The 22343-nt window shown below is 40.9% G+C and overlaps 1 protein-coding gene across 2 annotated transcripts in view; it reads left to right on the top strand.

Moving 5' to 3' along the window:
- The first annotated feature begins 2240 nt into the window (after nt 1-2240).
- The window catches only part of TMEM241 (transmembrane protein 241), a 58562-nt gene continuing 38459 nt past the window's right edge, over nt 2241-22343 (top strand). The window contains exons 1-9 of one of the 2 annotated variants that reach the window (XM_059836054.1): nt 2241-2345; nt 5003-5049; nt 7630-7707; nt 12201-12282; nt 15619-15696; nt 17095-17120; nt 18552-18603; nt 19768-19816; nt 21843-21888. In XM_059836054.1, coding sequence (XP_059692037.1) covers nt 2274-2345; nt 5003-5049; nt 7630-7707; nt 12201-12282; nt 15619-15696; nt 17095-17120; nt 18552-18603; nt 19768-19816; nt 21843-21888 — 530 coding nt within the window. In that variant the 5' untranslated portion in view covers nt 2241-2273. The remainder of the gene's footprint in view (nt 2346-5002; nt 5050-7629; nt 7708-12200; nt 12283-15618; nt 15697-17094; nt 17121-18551; nt 18604-19767; nt 19817-21842; nt 21889-22343) is intronic. The other variant, XM_059836055.1, reaches the window with a different exon arrangement.

The following is a 22343-nucleotide window of genomic DNA, read 5'->3' on the forward strand; positions in this document are numbered from 1 at the left end:
TTTTATAAATGAGCAGAATGTCAAAGCAATGTCCTGCTGCCCCAAGAAAATCATTACTCTAGCACAGCTGTACAAGCACTGATTAAGGAAACTGGTTTTGGTAGCTTTTAGTTCAAAAAGACATTAACAATGACTTAATATTCCTATGTCTTTTTAGCCTGTTTTTAATTTTCAGAAATAAGTCTTTTATATTAGTCTCTTAAATATTACATGATTAGGCCTTGACCCCACGACCTCCTATATGAATGGATCAAGCTTTGAACTGAATTATATTGAGAAGAAATGTTCTGTAAAATGACATTTAAACAAAGTAATTTGCCACACATTCCCAGCTCCTAATAAAAAGTTAAAAATCTAGACAGAGCAGAAACTTCCCTTCATATAACTCAAAATAATTCCAAAGCTGTATAGCAATTACTTAATATGTAATTCAAGTCAGTCATGATAAACAACATTGGCATAAATTTATATCTTCATTCTTAATCCCTCACTGTAAGTAGATTACAAGAATTCAAATCTGCTGCTGCATTTTGCTGTAGGAAGATATATCATCTTTGCCTGAGTCTCCCACTTTTAATAAGAAATACTGCAAGAAACACAGAGATATCACTGTAATATTTTGCATAAAAATTATACTCCACTAAAATAAAAAGTCAGAAGTGTTCTTATCACATGCTTACATTAGTCTTTGTAGATACCTGTGAACTTTTATTTTTTTTTAAAGCTTTACAGGCTGACTTTTTGGCACAATGCAAAGTACACCTTTGTTTGCAAAATACACATTTGACATGCTTACAGAAACACACACTCTGCAAAGCAGAAATGCTGTATCATCTACCCTGACATCCCTATCGCATCCGTTACAGTGGCACGTCAGTGGTCTTAGTAGGCCTGGATGGACTGCATCTTTCAGCACTGGAAATACGATGTCTGTTTTGGGCCACCTCCTTACAAACCAGATAGGATTGCATCTGATGGACCAAAATGTTTGAATTTGTCTTGGTGCAGTGGAGACAGTTCAGCTGTTGCACTGTCTGCTGACTTTTGAGGCTAAACGTAGCAGGTTAGACAGGCTCATTTTGTGGGCTGGATTTGGCCTCTGGTCTACCAGTTAGTGCCTCCCTCACTCCCCAGTTTAGGACATGCTCAGTTCCTTACTTAGGCTGCTTTGCTCTGTCCTCTAAAAACAGGGTGTATGTGTACAGAGAGAGCCCTGTACTTTGCGTTACCCGAACAAAGTCAAGGCAAGAACTGCAGAGATGGGGCCTTGCTAATACCAGATCTGGGAAGAACGAGGCTTACCTAGGCCACAATAAAAGAACGCCCAGTAATTGTGACTAGCTAGGGCATGTCTTTCACTGCTTTTCTACCTCCCTGGGATATTTCTAGTTTACATGTCACTGATGAATCATCGCGAATCATAGAGAACCATAGAATAGTTTGGGTTGGATGGGACCTTTAAAGGTCGTCTAGTCCAACCCCCCTGCAACGAGCAGGGACGTCTTCAACTAGATCAGGTCGCTCAGAGCCCCGTCCAACCTGACCTTGAATGTTTCCAGGGATGGGGCATCTACCACCTCTCTGGGCAACCTCTTCCAGTGTCTCACCACCCTCACTGTAAAAAATTTCTGCCTTATATCTAGTCTAATTCAACTCTCTTTTTGCTTAAAACCATTCCCCCTTGTCCTATTGCCCTGCTAAGAAGTGTGTGCCCATCTTTCTTATAGGCCCCCTTTAAGTACTGAAAGGCCTCAATAAGGTCTCCCCGGAGCCTTCTCTTCTCCAGGCTGAACAACCCCAACTCTCTCAGCCTTTCCTCATAGGAGAGGTGTTCCAGCCCTCTGTTCATTTTTGTGGCCCTCCTCTGGACCCATTCCAACAGGTCCATGTCTTTCCTGTGGTGCGGACTCCAGAGCTGGACGCAGTGCTCCAGGTGGGGTCTCACCAGAGCAGAGCAGAGGGGCAGAATCACCTCCCTCGACCTGCTGGCCACGCTTCTTTTGATGCAGCCCAGGATACGGTTGGCCGTTTGGGCTGCGAGCGCACATTGCCAGCCCGTGCCCAGCTTTTCCCCCGCCGGTGCGCCCCAGCCCTTCTCCGCGGGGCTGCGCGGCACCGCTGCGAGGCGGCAGCAACGGCCCTTTAAGGAGGCGGTGCCCGGCGGCGGGCGGCCGGTGCCCATTGGCGCGGCCGCGGCCCTACGTGTCGCTGCGATGGCCGCCGCCGGCCGGGCCCGCGCGCCGAGGCGTTCGCGGCGGGGCGTGCGGTGACAGATGTATTTGAAGAGGCCGGCGGGCGGCCTCGCCTTCTGCCTCTTCTACCTGGCGTCCTGCTTCACCAACAAGGTGAGGGTGGGCGCGGAGCCGCCCCAGTCTCGAGGGGCCCGGGCCGGGCGAGGCGGAGGGAAACGCGGGGGCGCTGGGCAGTTCATCCGCTGTAGCAGGGGCGGGGGGCTGCGCCTGAGAGGGCGGGGTAAGGGCAGGGACCCAGGAGGAGGGGGGACGGCGCCCTCTGCCTGCCCCTGCCCCCGCCCCTGCCCCTGCCCTGCCCCTGCCCCGGCCCTGCCCCGCCCCTGCCCTGCCCCTGCCCCTGCCCCTGCCCTGCCCCTGCCCCTGCCCCTGCCCTGCCCCTGCCCCTGCCCTGCCTTGTCCCTGCCCCTGCCCTGCCCTGCCCCGCCCCGCCCCTGCCCCGCCCCTGCCCCTGCCCTGCCCTGCCCCGCCCCTGCCCTGCCCCCGCCCCTGCCCCGCCCCTGCCCCTGCCCTGCCCCTGCCCCGCCCCTGCCCTGCCCCTGCCCCTGCCCTGCCCTGCCCCGCCCCTGCCCTGCCCCCGCCCCTGCCCCGCCCCTGCCCCTGCCCTGCCCCTGCCCCGCCCCGGCCCAGGAGAGCCGGCGGGTCAGCCTCTCCCCACGAGTGAAAATCCCCCCGGCAGTTCAGCCCAAAGGCCCACCGCCGCCCGTCCCCGTGTGCGCTCGTGGTTGCGGAGATCGTTGTCTTCTCCCACTGGTCTCATTTTTCTCGGTGTGCCGTGTCTTTACCTTTCCATGACATATATGTTTCAATAACGGCATATTTAGGAGAATAAAGGGGTGATGTCGTATTATTCAAATGAATGATATGTTAGTTATAGAGCCAAAATTACGCAGCTTTGAGAGCGTCAGTGATGCTGAATATATTTTATTATTGGGTATCTAGCAACCACTGAATGTACAGTCATTCCCAAAAGACCTGTTAACTAGAACAATAATACCATGTATCCAAGGGAAAAATCAGAAATATTCAAAGCATTATACTACTAGTGAAGCAAAGATAACTTCCATGGACCCTTTCGCAGTTTAATTGACCTGCAAATTACGGACAAGAAGTCTGTTTTCCCCTGCGCAGCTTAATTGCCTGTTGGTCTTGCTGAAACGTCTAAGCAGAAGGAGAAGTAGGCTGAAGATGGCCACATTGTGAATATAGTTTAAACAAAGTTTGAGGTAGTTTGTTCGCTCTGGGAGGAAGAGCTAGAGTAACTACTCCTTGCTGACCTGTTTATTAGAGAGTGTGTCTATGATTCTGGTGCAGATTCCTGAAAGAAAAGATGTTTTTGAAGCAACCAGGGTGTGGATTTCCAGAGGGAGAGTTAGAAAAAAGCAGCATTTCGGAGGTGAAAATGAAATTTCTTCTCAGCATTGGCCACTGGCTTCTGTTCCAAGGTACACTTGCCATTAAGGATGCCCAGAAGTAGACTGAAGTCCAGACATGAAGCAAAGTTCGTAGGTAGAGATAATACACTTGATTTGACAAACGGTGAGGAGCAGTGATTAGTTGAACAGAAAGGGGCTAGAAGAGCTGCCAGATTGCATCACGCATTGGAAAACTTACTTGGCTTAATTACACTTGAAACGAAGTTGGAAGGACTTTGACATAGGGCCTCCATTTTCAAACCTGAATATAGGTTTTTGTGTAACAAAAATAACTGGAATATAGAGCTTTCAGTTGTTGCAGGTGTTATGTAAATGCAAGTGGGGGTACGGACATGTGCAGGTATATCATCCTGATTTAAATCCTGTGTGGTAGTTCTGACAAGTGTATGTGTAACATGACCCTTTGTGAATCAATGTGCCTTGTCTCTGTATATTGATGCCAGCTTCTTAGCAACACCCTCCACACCTAAAAACTAGACCTTGCAAAGTGCTCAACACAGTTTCCTCTCTGTTGAAAGCGTTCAGCATCTCCTTTTGCCATTAACAGCTTCTGCTCCCTCCTGGAAGGAATGGCAGGTACCTTTCCTTTCCTCTGAGGAAGCTTCAGTCATTCGTCTCTTTTGCAGAAATAATATTTATCTTCTTCAGTATGGGAAGTTGTTAGAACCTGATATACATATTGAAAGGCATATGTGTTTCTGCCTCGTCTTTGCATATATACATATATAGTGGGAAAAGACACTGTCGGCAGACCCTGACAAAGCATACTAAATCAATGGCACAGAGGCTTTACTTTTTGCCCCCATGTATTACATCTCCAAAGGGCTTTATGGACTGCTTAATATTTTACACAAAATGGAGTATGAACAGAATGTTAGGTCTGTAAGATGAATTAATCATCAGGAGACAATTATGTTAAGATTATTGGTCTTGATTCTACCAAAGGTTGCCTCTGTGGTGTGATATGATTTTAATTGACAAGAGCTAGTGTCTTTTTGTTCCTGTTAATCCTTTTCCCATTCAGTGCAATGCATGGAGTGTGCTCAGAAAGTGAAAGAGCAATTCAGAAGGTAGCCTTCCCTCCATCGTTCAGTGTATCCACTCATGTACTTTAGTGTCTGCTACCTTACACAGTGACTGGGGCAGGATCCAGCCATTCTGGCATGGAAAGAGAAATTACTGAAATTATTTTTTTTGTCTTTTTATTTTTCTTTATTTTGGTAGAAACTTTCTGTGTTTTGTTGCTCTCATGATTGTTTGTTAATGTTATAAAGCTGTAGGTGTTTGATGTCCATTAATTTGGTATTTGTTTTCCAGTATGTCCTGTCTGTCCTGAAATTTACCTACCCTACCCTTTTTCAAGGGTAAGTACCTTTTTAAGAATACAGTTGTTTGAAAAATAACTTCAGTCAGTAAATGTTTTGCTGTTCCATGCTGAAGCTAACGTCAGTACCTAACTTTAGTACCTCTTGTCATTACTGGCTTTTGCTGTCTAGAGAACATCCTTCATGAAGCCTTAGTAAAGCATTCATTAATGTGTCTTGGTTTAAACATCATGACGGTGATGTAATTAAGATATATAGACTCCATCATTTCTCATTTTTCTGAAAGTCTTACTCTTCAGCATAGAAAAGTAGCAATTATAGTACAGCCTGTCTTCTTTGGAAATGGCACTCATGGATAACGTGCAGTTGTGGTGTATTCTTTTGCTATGCTAATGAAAACCAACCTTAAACCCATCTTCAGGCATACACAAATTCCATGTTGCTTATTTTCATGCTTAGCTTTTGTTATAACTCTGCATCACAAGTCACTATCATATCTTAATGATTGTAACGAGAAATTTAATGTTTTGTCAGGTATCCATATATACCATCAGTACCGTTGATAAATTGTGAGACATTTAATGAAAATCTGGCCTCTTAGAGTAAAGACTTCACCCATTCGTTCTTTTGAGATAATAGTAAAATCTGCAGACACTGGATATTTCAATTCCTTTACTGCAGCTTAGCATGGCTTATATTTTTGCCTGACTTGCAGCCCCAGGACTGCGATCAACTCTAGGAATAATTACCTTGGGAATCTCCATTTTCTTTGAGTGTACTCAGCTCTATTAAATATGCAACGAATGCTTTCTTCAGTCTGACTCACACACATAGACTGTCTCTTGGACTATGCGTTTATCATACGGGGAAAGGGTTTTGAGTAATGTATGTAAAATACAAGTGTGGTAAATCAACAGTAAAAAAGCGTATTTCCATGGCAAGAAACTGCCTTATGGCATCTGTGTTACCACAGTTATTTCCTTTTTCTATTATTTGGAAATGCATCTCAGCATCTTAATATTTTTTCCATAAGTTCTGGCTTTTAAAGGTGACCTTTCCTTGAAAATTGTTAAGTGCCTTAGATGCATTTTCATTTAGAGCTGTGACAGATGAACAAAGGAGGAAAAGGCTCAGTTCATGCTGTTATTGTTTGTTGTCATTGATTTTGTTCCTTATATAATCTAAGACTATATTGCATAGTGCTAAGGATTTGGAACTGTTACTACCTTCAACTTCTGTCCTTAAAACCTCGGAGAAAATTCTTCACAATAAAGTTGATGGGAATTCATCACTGGCTTGGAATAGAGTACGGTCAAGCCTGCAGCAAACATCAGGGATACCTGGCTTTTAAGCTCTCATATGGTCCTCATTTAAATTAGGTGAAGTGAATTGTGATAGTAGCATTGAGTATTCATCATAGTCATGTGGACAATGTCCAGCTGTATGTAATACTGCATAGAGTGAGTATTTGTTTATTTGCACGTGTGTGAGAGAGATTTTAAATAATTGCTTAAATGCATTGCAATGAATGGGAATAATAAATAAAATCACCTCTATACCTGTTGCAGATGTTAATGTGATTTAACACTGTAGTATAGTATCTCTGTCTGAACTATGCAAGATGTTCAAGGATTTTCACCCAAGAAACATGAAACACCTCTCTAAAAACCACTAGCTTAAGGAAGAAGGAAGCTAATAACTTATTTTAAAACTTAAAAAAAAAAAAAAGTGTACATCATTACTAATTCTAAGTTATCTGCAAGCATTTCTAGGGCCTCACATACTATTTCCATAATAGACTAAGGAATACCTTTATGGTTGGATAAGTCATTAGATACTTAAGTCAGTGCAGAATGTATGTAATTGTTACACATTTTTTCAATGAGAAAACGGCAGTATTGTGATTTATATGCAAGGTTATCAGGCTGTAAAGATGTTTTCTCTAGAGGCTCTGAATCAGAGGCTCATGCAGCATAATGATGTTGTTGTTGATGATGCTTGGTGCTTGCTACAGAAGATGCTGGGGGGGGGGCGGCGGGGGGAGCAGTCTGAGTTTGACGGAGTATGTAATCTAAGCCCAGCATGAATAACCATGGGAAGTCACAGAGCTAATGTTTGAAACTCCTAGGGCTACACACGTCATCCTTGGGGCCTACTACTTCAGCTGAAGTGAGTCTTTGAATCCTGAAATGTTTATTCGTTCTAAGAATAACAGTTTATGTATGAAAAGATACTCAGCTCTTGTCACAAACCTTGCCTTACTTGCATCTTCAGATCATCATGGCTGTAACATCACTATTATTACTGTAAACCTTGTGTGGGAAGAGATGATAAAATGTGGATTTAATAACATGGTTAAGGTAATTGTGGTAGATGGTAATTTATAAAACATTTGAAACAGGAGGTAGAAGCACGAGAGTATTAGAAAATTCAGAGGAAATGAAGGCCCACAAAAATGAAAGATTCAAAGAGCAATAGTGGCATCCCTGGAAACCTAGAGAAATGGTAGATAACTACAGGCATGGGTATGCTGTGAGAAATGCTGTGGGTTCTAAGGTCATGCTCCACGTGGTTAAACAGGACAAACAATTCAGAGGTGCTGTTTTGTTTCTGTTTCAGGTGGCAGACATTAGTGGGTGGACTTCTGCTTCATGTCTCCTGGAAGCTGGGCTGGGTGGAGATAAACTTGTGTTCAAGGTACTGTGGGGTTTTCAGTATCTGCTAAACACTTATTTTCTGTAGATGGGTTACGATATAAGTTGGTCATGGAAGTTACTAACTTTCTAAAATATAAGTCACTGTGTGTATATGTGTTCTGCTTCACAGGTGTAGGAGAGATCTTGTGTTTTAGTCTAATGAATATTCAATGATGCGCTTCAACTGATTACTAATATAAAGTGGATTCAATTTAACCTTGGTAAGACAATAAAAAAAGCATAGCCGTTAGTGAAAACTGTAAGGGTAACTTATCCAACCATCTGTCCACATCTCTTCCCTGGATTATTTTATAGTATTGTAAGAAAAACCTTGGTAATGTTAGTTAAGAGCACTGACACATGCTTCCCTAAAACCTCAATGCAGTGAAGTCCACAAATGTGATCTGCCTTTTTCTCCAAGAAGTGTGTCCCATAAATGGGAATCTTTCAGCCTTGCCTAACTGTAACTTTTATAACCACACAGCAAGAGCAGCCATTGCAGTACAGGATTAATATAATAATCAAACTCCAAATTAAAAGGTGCTTTGTAGACAAAGGTCATCTGCTTGAACTGCATGTGACAGCAACTCAGAGTCCTCCAGCATAGGTGAGCACATTTCCTCCCCTCTTACAGAATATTGGCCTCTGAAGCATCTAGGGTTGTTTGGGTTTTTTTGTGTATGTGTAGGGTACTTAAGAATACCATATCCAGTGGATACCATATCCACTCTGCTCAGGTGAATCCATTTTGCAGTATGGAACATGGCTTATCTTTTTTATTTCACAAAATGTTATAATTTAGAAGATGTATGCCCACAGCAATTGTTGAATCTCCATCTCTGGAGAAATTAAACTTTACTGGACAATGACCTGAATAATGTGACTTGACTCTGAAGCTGGGTGGGACTGGACTAGACAACTGCTAAAGTTCCCTTCTAATGCAACTTTTTTCAGTGATTCTGTATTAGTAAGTGAAAACTGATGAATTTTCTGTTTGGGATTCGAACAGTTGGCTTGCAAAACTGAATCTCCTCATTTGGAATGAAATCCTACGTGTATGTCAGAAGAACTAGGCTAAGTTCTGTCTTCATGTCCACACAAGAGACTACATCACCACTGAAACTTAAGAGAAATTGTAAATGGATACAGAAATTGACTTCCTATCTTTCATCTGCAGTGTAGATAAAATGAGAATATTGATGTAAAAGCTCTCGGTGATATAGGTAGAGGCAAACCTTGCTTTAGTGGCAGTTACTGATACATATATTATTATCAAATGTATATTGTTTATGCAGATTTTGTCTTCACAAAACAGTCTAAAGCACAGAGGAATACAGCCATCAGTAATGTCCTTTTTAGTTCAACTTTTCATCACTAGATGATTACTTCTGCTTTAAATTGTGAAATTAAAGAAGTTGAATCTCTTTTCCAGCTTGGAAAAGATATTTTCATTTTTTCAAAACTTGGAAAACATTAAAGAATATACTGGACAAGCACCATTTTGCGCTGTTGAAGAGGATGTTTTTATCTAAGAAAAATTTTGATGAAAAAGTAGTTCGTGTTTTGACGATGGAGACTTCAGGCCACTAGATGTCAGCACACTATAGGAAAAGTGATTAAAATACCTCTTGAGAAACCTCTTCCTTAGTTTAGCTCATACAAAATGCCTGTTCAAGAAGAGACTGAATGAAATGATCAGAATTAATTGACATGCTTTGGCTATAATTCAGCCAACTGCTTAAGCATGAGTTTAAATATGTCTTTCTTCAGACAAATTAGGCACATGCTTCAATGCTTTGCTGAACTGGACTTGTAGTATATATCTCCTGTATTGAAAAAAACCAACCAAACAAAAACGAACCAACCAAAAAACCAAAACCTCCCGAAAACCAACCAAACAAAAAATTCCCCAACAAATAAACATAATTTCCTAAAGCTTCTGTCTACCATTTCCTCTCAAGCTCCTTCCCCCTCCAAAGGTGAGCACATTTCCTCCCCTCTTACAGAATATTGGCCTCTGAAGCATCTAGGGTTGTGGGGTTTTTTTTGTGTATGTGTAGGGTACTTAAGAATACCATATCCAGTCCCCGGTCTTGTCATGCTTCAAATAATAAACTGCTACCCATTTGTCTGTTTATTTCCCCAAAGTCTCAGTATTTCTGTCATGTGGACTGATCTTATATGCTTTCTGAGCCAGTTCAGGTTATCCCAAAGTGTCTTAGCAGAATTATTTTATTACACAGAGATCATCACCCTTTGTCTAAAGTCAGGAATACTAGTTTCACAATAAAGACCAAATAAAAATATATTACTTAGACTAGTTTCTCTTAGGTTTTGTGGATATCCTGCTTTTCATCTGCTTCCCCCCAGTAGTCCCAGCTGTAAGGGACTCTGTCACCATCATCGTTGCTTCTAAAGGGTGAATGGTGACTGTCTGCAAAACTTGTACCCAAAGCAAAGGCTCTGTGGAGTGCAGAGGAATATGTGTACCATCTGCATAATGCTTCCAGTGCTGCGATCTGACACCCAGCTCCTGCCCAACCCTTGTAAGCACATAGGTCCTATGTGTTCTGGTTGGCGTTTCTTGTAGTGACGAATTTTCCCCACAGCTAAGCAGCAGCTCAGAACTTCGCTTAACCCAAAGCTCCAAAGTGTGGTTTAGGGGAAGCTACCCATTGACTTTAGTGGGCTTTGGATTTAGCCCTACAATCACAAGCTCGTCAGTTCGTCAGTTCATTTATGTCACTGAGCTTTCCTGTTTTGCATGTACATCACTGTATTGCCAACATAAGAACCTACTAATTGGTTTACATACAAGACAGATTGTTGGTGCTGACACATTACATCAAACATTCATGTATTCTTTTTCAGTCCTAAAATTCCCACTTGGCAGCATAAAATTCTAACCTTCCATCATGGAAAAAGCATCTGAAGTCCTTTTCCATTGCACTTCGCAGTATTGCGTTGGAGATGAAGATATATTTGGGATTCCTAGAGCTGAAAGAGTGTTATGTTCTAAATGAAAATTCAGTTTTCATCGTGTGTTCCTTTCATCTTCCTAGCACTCCTTTCTTTTCTTCTCTTCCCCCTTTCTTCTATTCGTTGCAGTTCCAATAGAGTGGGGGTATTTTTGTTGGTGTCTGACGTGAACTCGTTGGTCATGAGGTATGACAGTTTTCGATTCCTGGTCTTGGTGAAATTCCAGTTGAAGTCAATAACCTTAAAAGGAACAGTGTTTTTATAAAAAATCATAGTGACTACCCCAAAAAGCAGAGCAAATATTTATGCCAGTGAAAGGATCTAAAGATTACGCTGTTTTCATTACCCTGTGTTTTTGATCAAGTATCTTAGAAAATTATGTATTTTAAAAAAAAAAAAGAGGAAACGTGATGTTTAGGTTTTTTTCCTTGTCTGTGTTTACATGAATCTTTGATCATATTTCATCTTCATTCAAACTGTTCTGATTTCATCCTTTAGTGGTCTGTTTTTCTTGTGTTCCATGAAGTGCAGTAGTATAGCGGTACCTATAATTACGTTTTAACTCTTACTTGCTAGTTGGAATTGTAATCCAAATTAAAGAACTACAAGCAGTTTGTTTCGTTTTGAGAACCAGCATTATTCACTAACATTTTCTTGACTGTAGTTCAAAGCTTGGGAAGAGTGGATGGGGGGTAGCAGTGTCTTCAGCCCTGGGAAGCCTTTGGATCAGGCCTTTAGATCACTGCTACTCCTTTCCTCCCTTGCTCAAAATCTTACGTTATTCTCTCTGAAATTTACCACCTACCTGATCCCTTTTTCCCCTTAAGTACCAAGATCAAAAAAGGAAAAGTGAAAATTCTGAAGCCCCTTCTCAGAACTGAAACCTGACCCTACTGCAATAACCATGGCTAAAAAAAATATCAGATCAATCTGTGATGACTTCATTCCTCCATTAGTTGTCAAACTGCCTCTAGGAGTTTGGCTTAGTCAAAGGAGTATCATTTAGAAATCTCAAGAGACAGGCTCCCACAGAGACAATCTGATCTTTAGGAAGAATATCTTTGTAAATCTGGCTGAGAAATGAACGTGTGGGTGGGCAAGTGAATTGGTACATAGTGAAAATGTGTGCTGTCTGTGCAAGAACGCCATTTTTTGCCTTCATTTGTCAGTTTTTCTTCCTTCTACAGCGCATCAAGGAAATTAGTTGAGATTTCTCTGCCTTAAAACCAATAGGAGTAATTGCTACGAAACAAACAATTTTGTAGGGAGAGGAGCCAGGGAAAGAGTAAAAGAAAGAAAATATAGCTCCTATCTGGGATTAGATGAAGTCATTAATTTCTGTCTCAGACTTGTTTACTCCATGGGAGGAATACTGAAAATCAGACAATGAATTTAATATGCACACCTTTGAAATATATGTACATATATACATATTATTATATTCCTTGCAAGCAACTGTTGCTGACTATGTAAAGAGAATGTGGTGAAGTAATAGGACTTTAATTGTTTTCACAGGTCTGAAATCCTGTCATGGCTTCCTGCTTCGGTACTGTTTGTTGGCATTATTTATGCTGGCTCTAGGGCACTGTCTAGATTGGTAAGTAATGCACAAGTAGAAGTTAGTTCTTTATTACCTCTATGAGCAAAGAACATTCCCTTTATACAAGGTGTTTAATGCTGTTCCTGGGTTGGGGGGAAAGAAGAGAGAAGGGCTTTAAATAATACATACATTGTTAATGGTGCTAGAGCAGCAGTCCAATCCTACAAAGTGTACAGCAGTATCAAAAAGCACTTCCGTGACAGTCCAAAGCACTCAGCATCTCTCCAGAGTACTCAGTGTTTTGCAGAATGGATCCTCCATGGTCTGAATTGTGCAAGTAGGGAAGAAGCTGAAGAAGTTACTAGCTGTAACTTTGCAAAAGGGGGAATAGGGCTGTAACTTTGCAAGAGGGGGAATGGGGCTGTGGGGTCTGTGGGAAATCCTTCTAGGGAAAGGATGAAGAGCATTTCAGTGAGAGGCTTTTGATGCTTTACAGGATTTGAGAAAATAAATTGAAAGTTGGAAAGAGATTATGGGAAGGGTTAGATTAAACAGTTTTATGATCCATTTGAATCGCAATAACGTACCAAATGTTTAGAGGATATCAAATCTGCTTTCATTAAAGTCGAATGCTTTTTACTTAAATGATATAGTCTTTCTTAAAAAAAAAAAAAAAGCGGTGACATGAATTGTTAAAAAACAGCAATGTTTTACTGCTGTTATCACAGAATCACCGTGGTTGGAAAAGACCTGTAAGTTCATCAAGTCCAACCATCAACCCACCACCACCATGCCCACTAAACCATGTTATGCAGTCTGCAAGGCCAGATTCTGCACCAGTTCCCTTCTGCATTCTGTCAGTGCATCTTAATTTAATTCCAGAGCCAGCTCGCTCCTGCCAGCCCCTAAACCCCAAGAAGGATCAAAAGGGAACTTTTGACAAGATTCCCTTGAACATCCCAGTGGAGAGGTAGGGCAGAAAAGGACAGGAAGTCTTTGTCCTCACAAACAAGGCTGGAGCCCTCATCTGGGACCCAAGTGACCTTTGGAAAGCACAGGCATGTGCTCCGAAGCCCCATGCCTCTAGATCAGCTCTGTCTCGGGGCGATTGCCTTTACTTCCTCTTGGTTCCTTGTCAAAGCAAGTTCCATTGGGCTTCCCAGTGTAAACTGAGCAAAGATCCTTAAGGAGAGCCCTGTCTGGAAACGGCAATAAAGCCTTGGCAGCAGCATCTTTTCTGTCTGCTCATCTGGGAGGTGGAGGAGGTATGAATCACATCCTCTCTGATATTTCTTCTTACTTCCTAGTCATCCTGTAAGTTCTGTCCTGTCCCTGCTCTGGTCATTCAAGAGAGAGATGCACTGGAGTGGCAGAGGGGCTGTGAATGGTTTTGATTTGGATCCCAAACCTTTCTCAAGGATCATCTCCCATTTCTGAATGGCTTTTTGTTGTACATGAATGGGGATTTAGAGGCCTAATTCTGTGGCCACTTTAGGAGGAAAGACAAAAGGATAAGTAGTCTTAGGCCACAGTTACTATGTAATGCCTTGTACTGGGGCTAAATTCAATCCTACATAGAAGCTTTACTTACAATAACTTTGCATACAACAATTTTATGACACAGTGAGAAGGAAAATGGACTCTCCCAAACTCGTACCTGAATTCGCTCACCTCAGTAGTTTATTTGAATTAAGCGGGTTTATTCCTAAAGCAGAAATTACGTGCACTTTTTTGATCAAAGCCAGGGAGACCCACTTTCAAACGCTCCTGTATACTGGCAGGGCTACAATCTTAATCTCTGTTCGTGTTGCTCCCTAGAGGTGCTGGCAGACTCCCCTGCCCAGGAGTTCAGGGCTGGAACTGGAGGAGGGCTGCTTAGCTCTGGACTGTGATGCATTAACAAAAGCATGCAGAGCTGCGAGGGGAGGTTTGTACAGAGTCTATTCACCCTGCCTGCCCAACCAGTAAACCTTTCTTTTCGTAAGCGGTAAGCCCACTCGCAGATTTAAGAAATACTCACATCAAAGACAATAGACATATGGAGGAGGTTAACTGGGTTAGGCAAGCTGGAGCCATTGTTGGCTCCAAAACACATTTGGAAGAGCCAAAAGCAGGGGGGAGGAAAAAAAACCCCAATAAATTGGCTTCACAAAAGGAAGAATGTAAATTCTGCTGTCAGCTTTCCTTGTGTATGGTTATTTCTTGTATTTCCTATTATTGTGTCAGGCTCAGGATGCTTATGTTAGACACTTCTGGTTTTATGTTCTTAGTTGTCCAGCAACAAGGTTGAGAATTGGTTTTCAGAATCAGTGAAGCTGGGGCTGACAACTTCATGCCAGTTGTGTTTTGTGTGATTATCATTCCTTGCTAATTTAGAGGTGTTAAAAGTTATCTTGGTGTAACTGTTGTATTTATGGATCCACCCAAGTTCTCATTATGACTTAAAATGCTTAATTAGTGATGCTTATCCAGCTTTATGGGAGTGAAAAGAAAAACCCAGAAAATACAGATATCTGAATACAAAGTCAAATTTAAGAGATATTTGCTGCTTATATCACCTGATACTTAAACGGCATGGACATCACTGAGAAATTAACTCATTCTCTACTCGTGTAATTTAAATACTATACACAAGTGGGGAAATACTGCTTCCTAAACTTGCCTTAGTCTTTAGATTATCTTAATTGGAGCAGAGAATTGCTTCTGTTTCAACTGTCTGAGAGACCATGGATCTGATTTGGAGGAAGTATTATGAACCACTAATTCTGGTTGGGTTTGCCTGGGGCAATGGGTGTTTGATTCATTATTGTTATCATTGGGGTTTGTTTCTTAATGATTTCATGTTGGGATAGCATCCAGATACCTCAGTGGGTATAATTTCAACATCACTTGTATATGAACTATTACATTTCTACCCTAATTTCAGGCAGCTCTTCCTAGCTGTAACTGAATGCAATCACCTAAAATCATCTTGCCCACAATTCTGTTGCTAGGAGTCACACTGTATTCTTAGTACCAATAGACAGAGATGGGAAAACTAATGAGAACAGTTTACTGTGGAGGCTGCAGATATTCGAACAGAGAGGCAAAACTAGAGGCAGAAACGTGGAGAAAATCTCACCGAGGTAGCTGTGTACAAACAAACTGACCGAGCATTCAGAAGTGGGAGAAGAAGCAAGCCGGGTCTGCATTTAAAGTTGCCTGTGCCATGTAATAGTGATTGAAATGGGTCTAAGTTCCTTTTAGGAGATGTGGCATGGGTTTACAGCTTAAAAAAGAAAACAAAACCCAAAACCACAAACGTGGGACAGCTGTCCCTAAAAGGAGTGCACCTTCCTATGTGTGTGACTGTTCTGGGTTGACTCGGGCGTTTTTATTCTCTCCCCATGGCAGCCAATCCCAGTGTTCCTCACCGTGCACAACGCGGCAGAAGTTATAACCTGTGGGTTCCAGAAGTTTGTGCAGAAAGAGGTAATTGATCTATTAATTGATACATTCAAGGTACCTCCTGTGATATAACTATCCTATAACAAGACACATAATTTCTTTTAATACGGGCATTAGTGCCATGTGCTTTTCTAGGCTCGCTGTGATAGCTAGTCGTTAATGAGACCCAGAGAGAGCTTTGTTGTTGACAAGTATCTATATTGATGTTTTCTTTTCCCCTTTAGTTGAAGAAGCACTGCAAATGTGTATTGACAGTTTGATCTGCATTTTTAAGACTGGCTTGGTCCTGCTTGTTTTTTCCTTTTGAAAATTAATATCCCCTCTCTTTCATGTCCCATATAAGAATTCCATTGTTTGAGCTGAGAGGGAGGAGGACTGGGTCCTTATACAACCAGTATAATATATCTAGTGTATTGTATGATTATAGATAGATCACATCTCCACATGAAATGCAGGAAAAACAGTGCATTTTTTTATTTGTTTTGAATGCTTGAGAATCTGTCCCAAGACCTATTAAAGTCAGGAGAATAATTCTTGTGCCCTTTAGTAAGAGCTGGGTTTGTTTCTCACAAACTGCGTTGGGGATCCTTCTTTTTAGGCTATGAAATGCTTTTCTAATTGACCAGAGTGCTGTTGTATGAGGTATGCTGGGAAATCATTCATCACAAAGTCATGTCTACAGTGGCGTCTGACTTGCTGTGGAAGGGATCTTCCATTCATTAAATTTGTTGTGTATATAGAAGACAAATAAATAGCCCATGTTTGCTACTCCTAACAAACTGAAGAGGTCACTAGGGTTATGCCTGAGGGACATAGGAGTGTGTACCATGGCATGTCCCTGTGGTATTGTGTTCTGATTAGTGTCCCTGTCAAAGTGTTTCATATTTTCCTTCTAGCTCACATGCTTATGACTCCTCTCTTTAAAAACAAAAGCACTATGGACAAGGATAATGCAAACACAGGTCTTGCTGGGAAGCTTCTGGGGAATAATTTTGGACCAAAGGATTGGGAAACTCTCATGAGTTTAGACCAAGACTGATTTGGCTGGGGTAGTACCTAATTAATTAAGAATACTCAATATCTGAGTACATATAATACACGGTTTTGGTATAGTTCAAGTTAAGTTTGAGGACCAGGTATAAAGTTCATGTCTGGTTTTAGGTTTACTTGCTGGTAAGTAATCTGAAAATATAAATCAAGTTGAAGTAGGCTAATCTGTAATCCTGGTTCTTTTTCTCAAATTAAATTTGCTAAGCAGTGCTCAGATGCAATGGGGTATTGAATGTTGCTTACTGGATTTTTAATGTGTTTGGTGCAGTAAGATCAGTTGTCATCACTTTCCTGTTTTTGGAAGGAGAAAGCACTATTTCACCATTTTTATTTTTAAATTTTAACTTTTTAATCATACTTTCTTTTTTACAGCAGACCTCTCATCTGAAAGTCTGTAGGTAAGCTTTTAAAACTGCTCAGATTCATATTCAGACTTGTTTTGGCTCCAGCATCTGTATTTGCTTCAGATAATGGCACACCAAAACAATGAAGAATGTAAGACACATTCCCGTGGGCGGTGAGCCTAAATTGCAACATAGGAGTAATTAAATATTTTTAAAACTTTTTTTTTTTGGTAACATTTGCTTAAATCGTTACATTTTTTTCTCCATGTAAAAATAAAAAAAGCCGGAAGGCCAGTCTTCCTGAATAACAAAGCAATGCTTGTAAGAATGTTTTTGGAAAGGAGATGAAAACCAGGTTTGAAGTTCCAGTGGGTAATCTTGAACAGTAAGAGAAGCATAATTAATGTGATAGAAAAGAGCTAAAAATGCCTTTCCTAAGAAAGAAAAGGTGAGTGATATCCAGTTCTTCTGGAATCATTCATATTAAGCTACACAACTTACCAACCCTTGTTAGCCCTAGTCGTTCAGGCTTCAAAAAGGAGATAGAAAGGGACAAACAGATGTCAGCCAGTCATGTATTAAAAGTTTCATTCTACCCCCCCCCCCATCTCCTTCAATAATGCATTTTTTATGTCCTCCACATTCTGTAATCTTTTAGCTGTACTTAGAGTGGATAATGTTGGGTTATTATTTAGTGTACTTAGAGGCACCATCTTCCTAATTTCTCCCTGTTGTTTCCATTATCTGATTTACTGTGGCCTTGTTTTCACGACTGGATTATTGTCAAGGATACCAGTTTTTTTATCATCTTTATTCTGTCTTTTCCTATGCCCCTAGAGCGCAGGAAAATAAGCTGCAAAAGCAAATGTTTGTTACTATAAATAGTGACAGTCCACAGAAATTCCACATCGGTGTATTCAGTGTAGCCTGTAGAAATACTGACTCAGCTACAGGTTAAGAATTTATTTAGTCCAACTCAGTGGACTAGGGGAGGACTTGTGCTGTCCTTAAGCCATTTCTAGAGTAATACCACTCACTCCCACTTTGCTCTGTGTTCTTGAGTTACAGCATAACTTTTAATGAAGTCAGCTCTGCTGGAATTGTTGTAATAGGCAATTCACCTTAATGAAAGAATTTTTTGGTAGCCATTGACAGCCAGAACTTGGTTGAATTTGGCTTTCTGAAGGAGCCTAGGGAAGCCAGATGGCAAGTGAAGAATAATATTCCCTACCAAAAAACTTGTTTTCATCACTGCTGAGATGTTTTGTGCTGCTTCTCTTCTATACAACTTTGCCGTGTATGAGTTATGAAGAATGCATGATGTAAAACTTAATTTCGGTGGCAGAAATTACTTCTTAAATGTAAAATAAAAATTAAACAAATGAAATGTCAGTGTAAAATTGAGTGGAATTGCCTATACTTTGCTGAGTACAAATCCAGTTTTGGAGCTTTTGGTCTTGTTTGGTTTTTTCCTCTTCTCCACAGTGTGCTTTTCCTCCTGGTAGCAGCAGCATGCCTTCCTTTATGTGACACACAGGTGAGCTCTGCTTTGCAAAGCAACTCTAGTTAGACCTTGATGTTTGGCATCGTTTTAGCATATGAGGGATGCAGCTTTTACTTGTAAGCTAGGGTGGGATTCCTGCAAAGGAATTGTAAATGTTGCCTATTGCTGTGTTGTAGTCTTGCTGGTTTTAATGTGTTTGCATCACAGTAAAGCCTCTGAGCAGTGCAGACATGCAGCTCTTTAGTGAAGCTGGGGAAACCATAGTTTAACTTCACACAGGCCTTAGAGCAAATCACTTAGGTTTGAATTAATTGCATGTACTTTCAGGAGGTTCCTAAATTAGCTTTGTAATCACTCTACGTGCTTTCTGTAGTTACTGGAGAAAGAAAGGAAGTAACCTCCAGAGAGTAGCTCCGTCCAGCAAAGACATATTCCTTGGAGGTGCTTTTCTCTTTTGGAGACTTAGGAAGGCTGCTTCCTTTTTTTAGACACTTTAGTTAATATCTGAAGTCAGGTGGGATGAATCTAGGAGCTTGTCTGGATGCATCTGGTTGAAAGTAGCCATCGGAAGTGTTTCACCTGTGCTAGCTCCCTTCATAGCCCATGGGGCAGAGCAGGAACTTCTGGTGTGTAATTCATCTCCCGTGAAAGCAGACATCTAAAATACGCCAGGTGAATTCCTCTCAAAAATGTTTATTTCTCCCCATTAATTGTGAAGAGAGCCTACCTTGCTCAGAGGCAGATGTCTGTTTAAAGCACACTTTTGGATACTCTGTGGTTAGTGAGAGCCTTGGGGAGAGAGAGTGCTTAGCTGCTGCAGGGGCTGAGAGGGGAAAGGAGACAAGACAAAAACCTTAGTGATGTTCCTCTGATCCTCTTGCCCCTCCCTGACTGCCAATACAGGATTAAACAGACTGGGGTTCGTATTCTCAGATAGTTTAAAATGGTGTACATAGCTGAAAGAAATAGAGCTATCCTTGCCAAGGCTAGCTGAGAGCCTGGGTAATGGGCATATGCCAGGTCTCTAAGTGGGGCGGGAAAAACTTTAGTCTTCCTAGTCTTGTTTAGTTGTCTTCTCTTTCTTTGTAGCATAGCTCCCACTCACTGTACTTGCTTTGTGAAGCTAACTGCAGGGAAATAGCGATACATATGTTTACATGAACGTGCATTTATTTATGTAGTTGTTCTTTATTGCAGTTTGATCCAAACGGTTATTTATGGGCTCTAATTCACGTGATTTGTGTTGGTAAGTCATTTTCATTTGGAAAAAGAATTAGGAAGAGTAAATGTGTTGGAGAAGCAAGTCAGCTTTATTATGAAGTTACTGATATTTGATGTTCTTGAAGTAAAAAACACTTGGAAAGAATGAAGAAGCTCAGTAAAGATAAGAAAGTGTTCCTTTTATAGCTTTTATATTAAAAACAACAACAGAATAAAGATATTGCAGTCGGTTAACAGTGGATGAGAAAATGTACGTACAATTTTAATCAGCACTGAGCTTTTCTGGGAGTTTTTGATGGTTGTCTACTAAGAGACACTTTCTGAGGGGAGAGGAAACATGGGAAAAAAAAAGCAATAACTTGTAGTTGGAGCTTTATTGCACACATTGATTTTATTTAAAAACTGACAAAAATATTCTAAAATATCATGGAATATGCTCCCAGAGGAAGGATGTTGAAATGTTGGGGTTTTTTATACAATCCTATGCATTTTTAAAAAAAATTAACAATGAGTTGCATGACCCCTCAGGTTTTCTTTTGTCTTTTTCAGACTAAACATTGATTTGGATAAATCATAATTCTTCCCTGAAAAGCTAGAAACAGTCAGACCCAGAAAATCTGAAGAAAACAAGAGTAGTAATTTTTAACAAGGAGATTGCTTTCTTCTGGAGCATTGGTTGGATAATAAGGAACTCGTATTTGGTTCTTAGCCGTCCTATAGACTCAGCAAGTGACTCATTCATATGTTAAGTCTTGTCTGCAAATTAGGGATTATTCCACCTTTATTTTGTCTATTCATACTGTAAAATTTTCAGGGCAGAGGTTATGTGTTCATATGTATTTGTGTCTAGGGAGGTCTAGAGATCCCATTGGAAAATGTTGACGTACAAATAAGAAATAATATAATTTTCTTTTTCCTTTAGGAAATGTTATATGGTAAACATTTGCTCATTTAGATAAAACAAAAAGCTAAGGATTTTTCACTTCAAATACTTGTTTGCTGTAATGAGTGATGTTACCGCTTTCTCAAAGCTGAGAGGTCTCATTTGTAAAGCACTGCGAGGCCACGGAGGTGGAAAGCTGCTTAGAGAGTCTTCAGGAGACCTCTTCTGCGTGCTTGAAATGTGTAGAAAGTGCCAACATAGTGTTAATGCTCAAAATATAGCTTCTTTCCATTTATCTTGTTTTTGAGAGAAAGTTGTTGATATGACTGTTGAGGTTTTTTTGTGTAATTAGATTTCCTATCAACTAACACCGAATAAAGATGCTACAAGAAGGGGCAAACAGATGAACTAACTTACCACACAGTTAATCAAGACAGAGCATTAGAGAAAGGATATATGTTCTGCCCTTCAGCTTGGCTAACGGAGGCAGAATTGAGGACATCTATTATATAGTGTTCTACTGGATTTGCTTTTCATGTTATGGTTTTCTTTGTGAATCAAAAAAACCCCCACAAAGCTGTGAAGAAAGGGTCTGAAAAAATAGAGTCTGAAGCTGTATTGTTCCTTTGAGTGCTTAAAGCTTTTCCCAGAATAGAAATGGGAAAGAGGTGGGTAGATCAAGAATGTAAAGAACCTGGAGACCCTAGAGCTGAGAGAACTCTAAACAGGAAAGACGGCTCAGAGCCAACAGCTGTAGGGGCCTACATAGATGAACACATCATAGAAGTTACAAAAAAATGGGGTGGGCTGAAGAACCCATTCTGTGACACTTTTCTGTATGGATTTACACACACAGGTACACACACACACACACACACACACACACACACACACTCCTTTGTAGTTGCCATGAGCTAAGAGTTGTCTCTTCTTCAGAAGGACTAGCAGAAACACATAGCATGACAGTACTCTGAGATGGTAACACTTTTGAAAACCATTAATTTGAAGCAATAGGTTCGTTTTACTCATGGTTTAGGCATCCTTTGTGCCATGTTGATAAACTGTAATTCAGAGGGGTTCCGCATCTGCTGGTACCACGGCCAAACAAGCTGTTGTTTGTCAGAATGATTGCATGTTATGGCATTTACACATGTCATTTCAATTACAGGGGCTTACAAAGTATTTCACAAGTTATGGAAACCTAGCTCTTTAAGGTAATGTCTTTTCATATTCTTTTAAAAAGAAATAGTTTGCTATCAAAGAGGGTTAGAGACACATCTGTGTAGCAGTCAGGTAAACTGTAGGGATCTGTGTGTTACCAGTGTGAGCTGGGGCATTCTTGCTTAATCATTAATGACTTCTCTTGCAAGAGGAGCCTTATTTATTGTTGATAACAATAGCATGTGGTAACTGATACTTATACTGCTAACTTAAACACTGAATTAGTTTTAAACAGCGTATTATCAAAGGATGATGACTCAGTCCTGGAAAAAGAACCCCTAACTATTGGCACAGGCACTAAGAGGAAATGTTAGTTTGTGTTAGCCTTGTAAGCTGCATGGTTCGAATCTGTCAGTATCTCCCTTTGCGACACAGTCTCGAAAGTGTTTAGCAGCTGGTGACTTGCTGCAGGACTGGAATGGCTGAGTACCTTAAAAACCTCGAAACC

The sequence above is a fragment of the Gavia stellata genome, chromosome 3 (genome assembly GCF_030936135.1).
Source record: "Gavia stellata isolate bGavSte3 chromosome 3, bGavSte3.hap2, whole genome shotgun sequence".
NCBI lineage: Eukaryota > Metazoa > Chordata > Aves > Gaviiformes > Gaviidae > Gavia > Gavia stellata.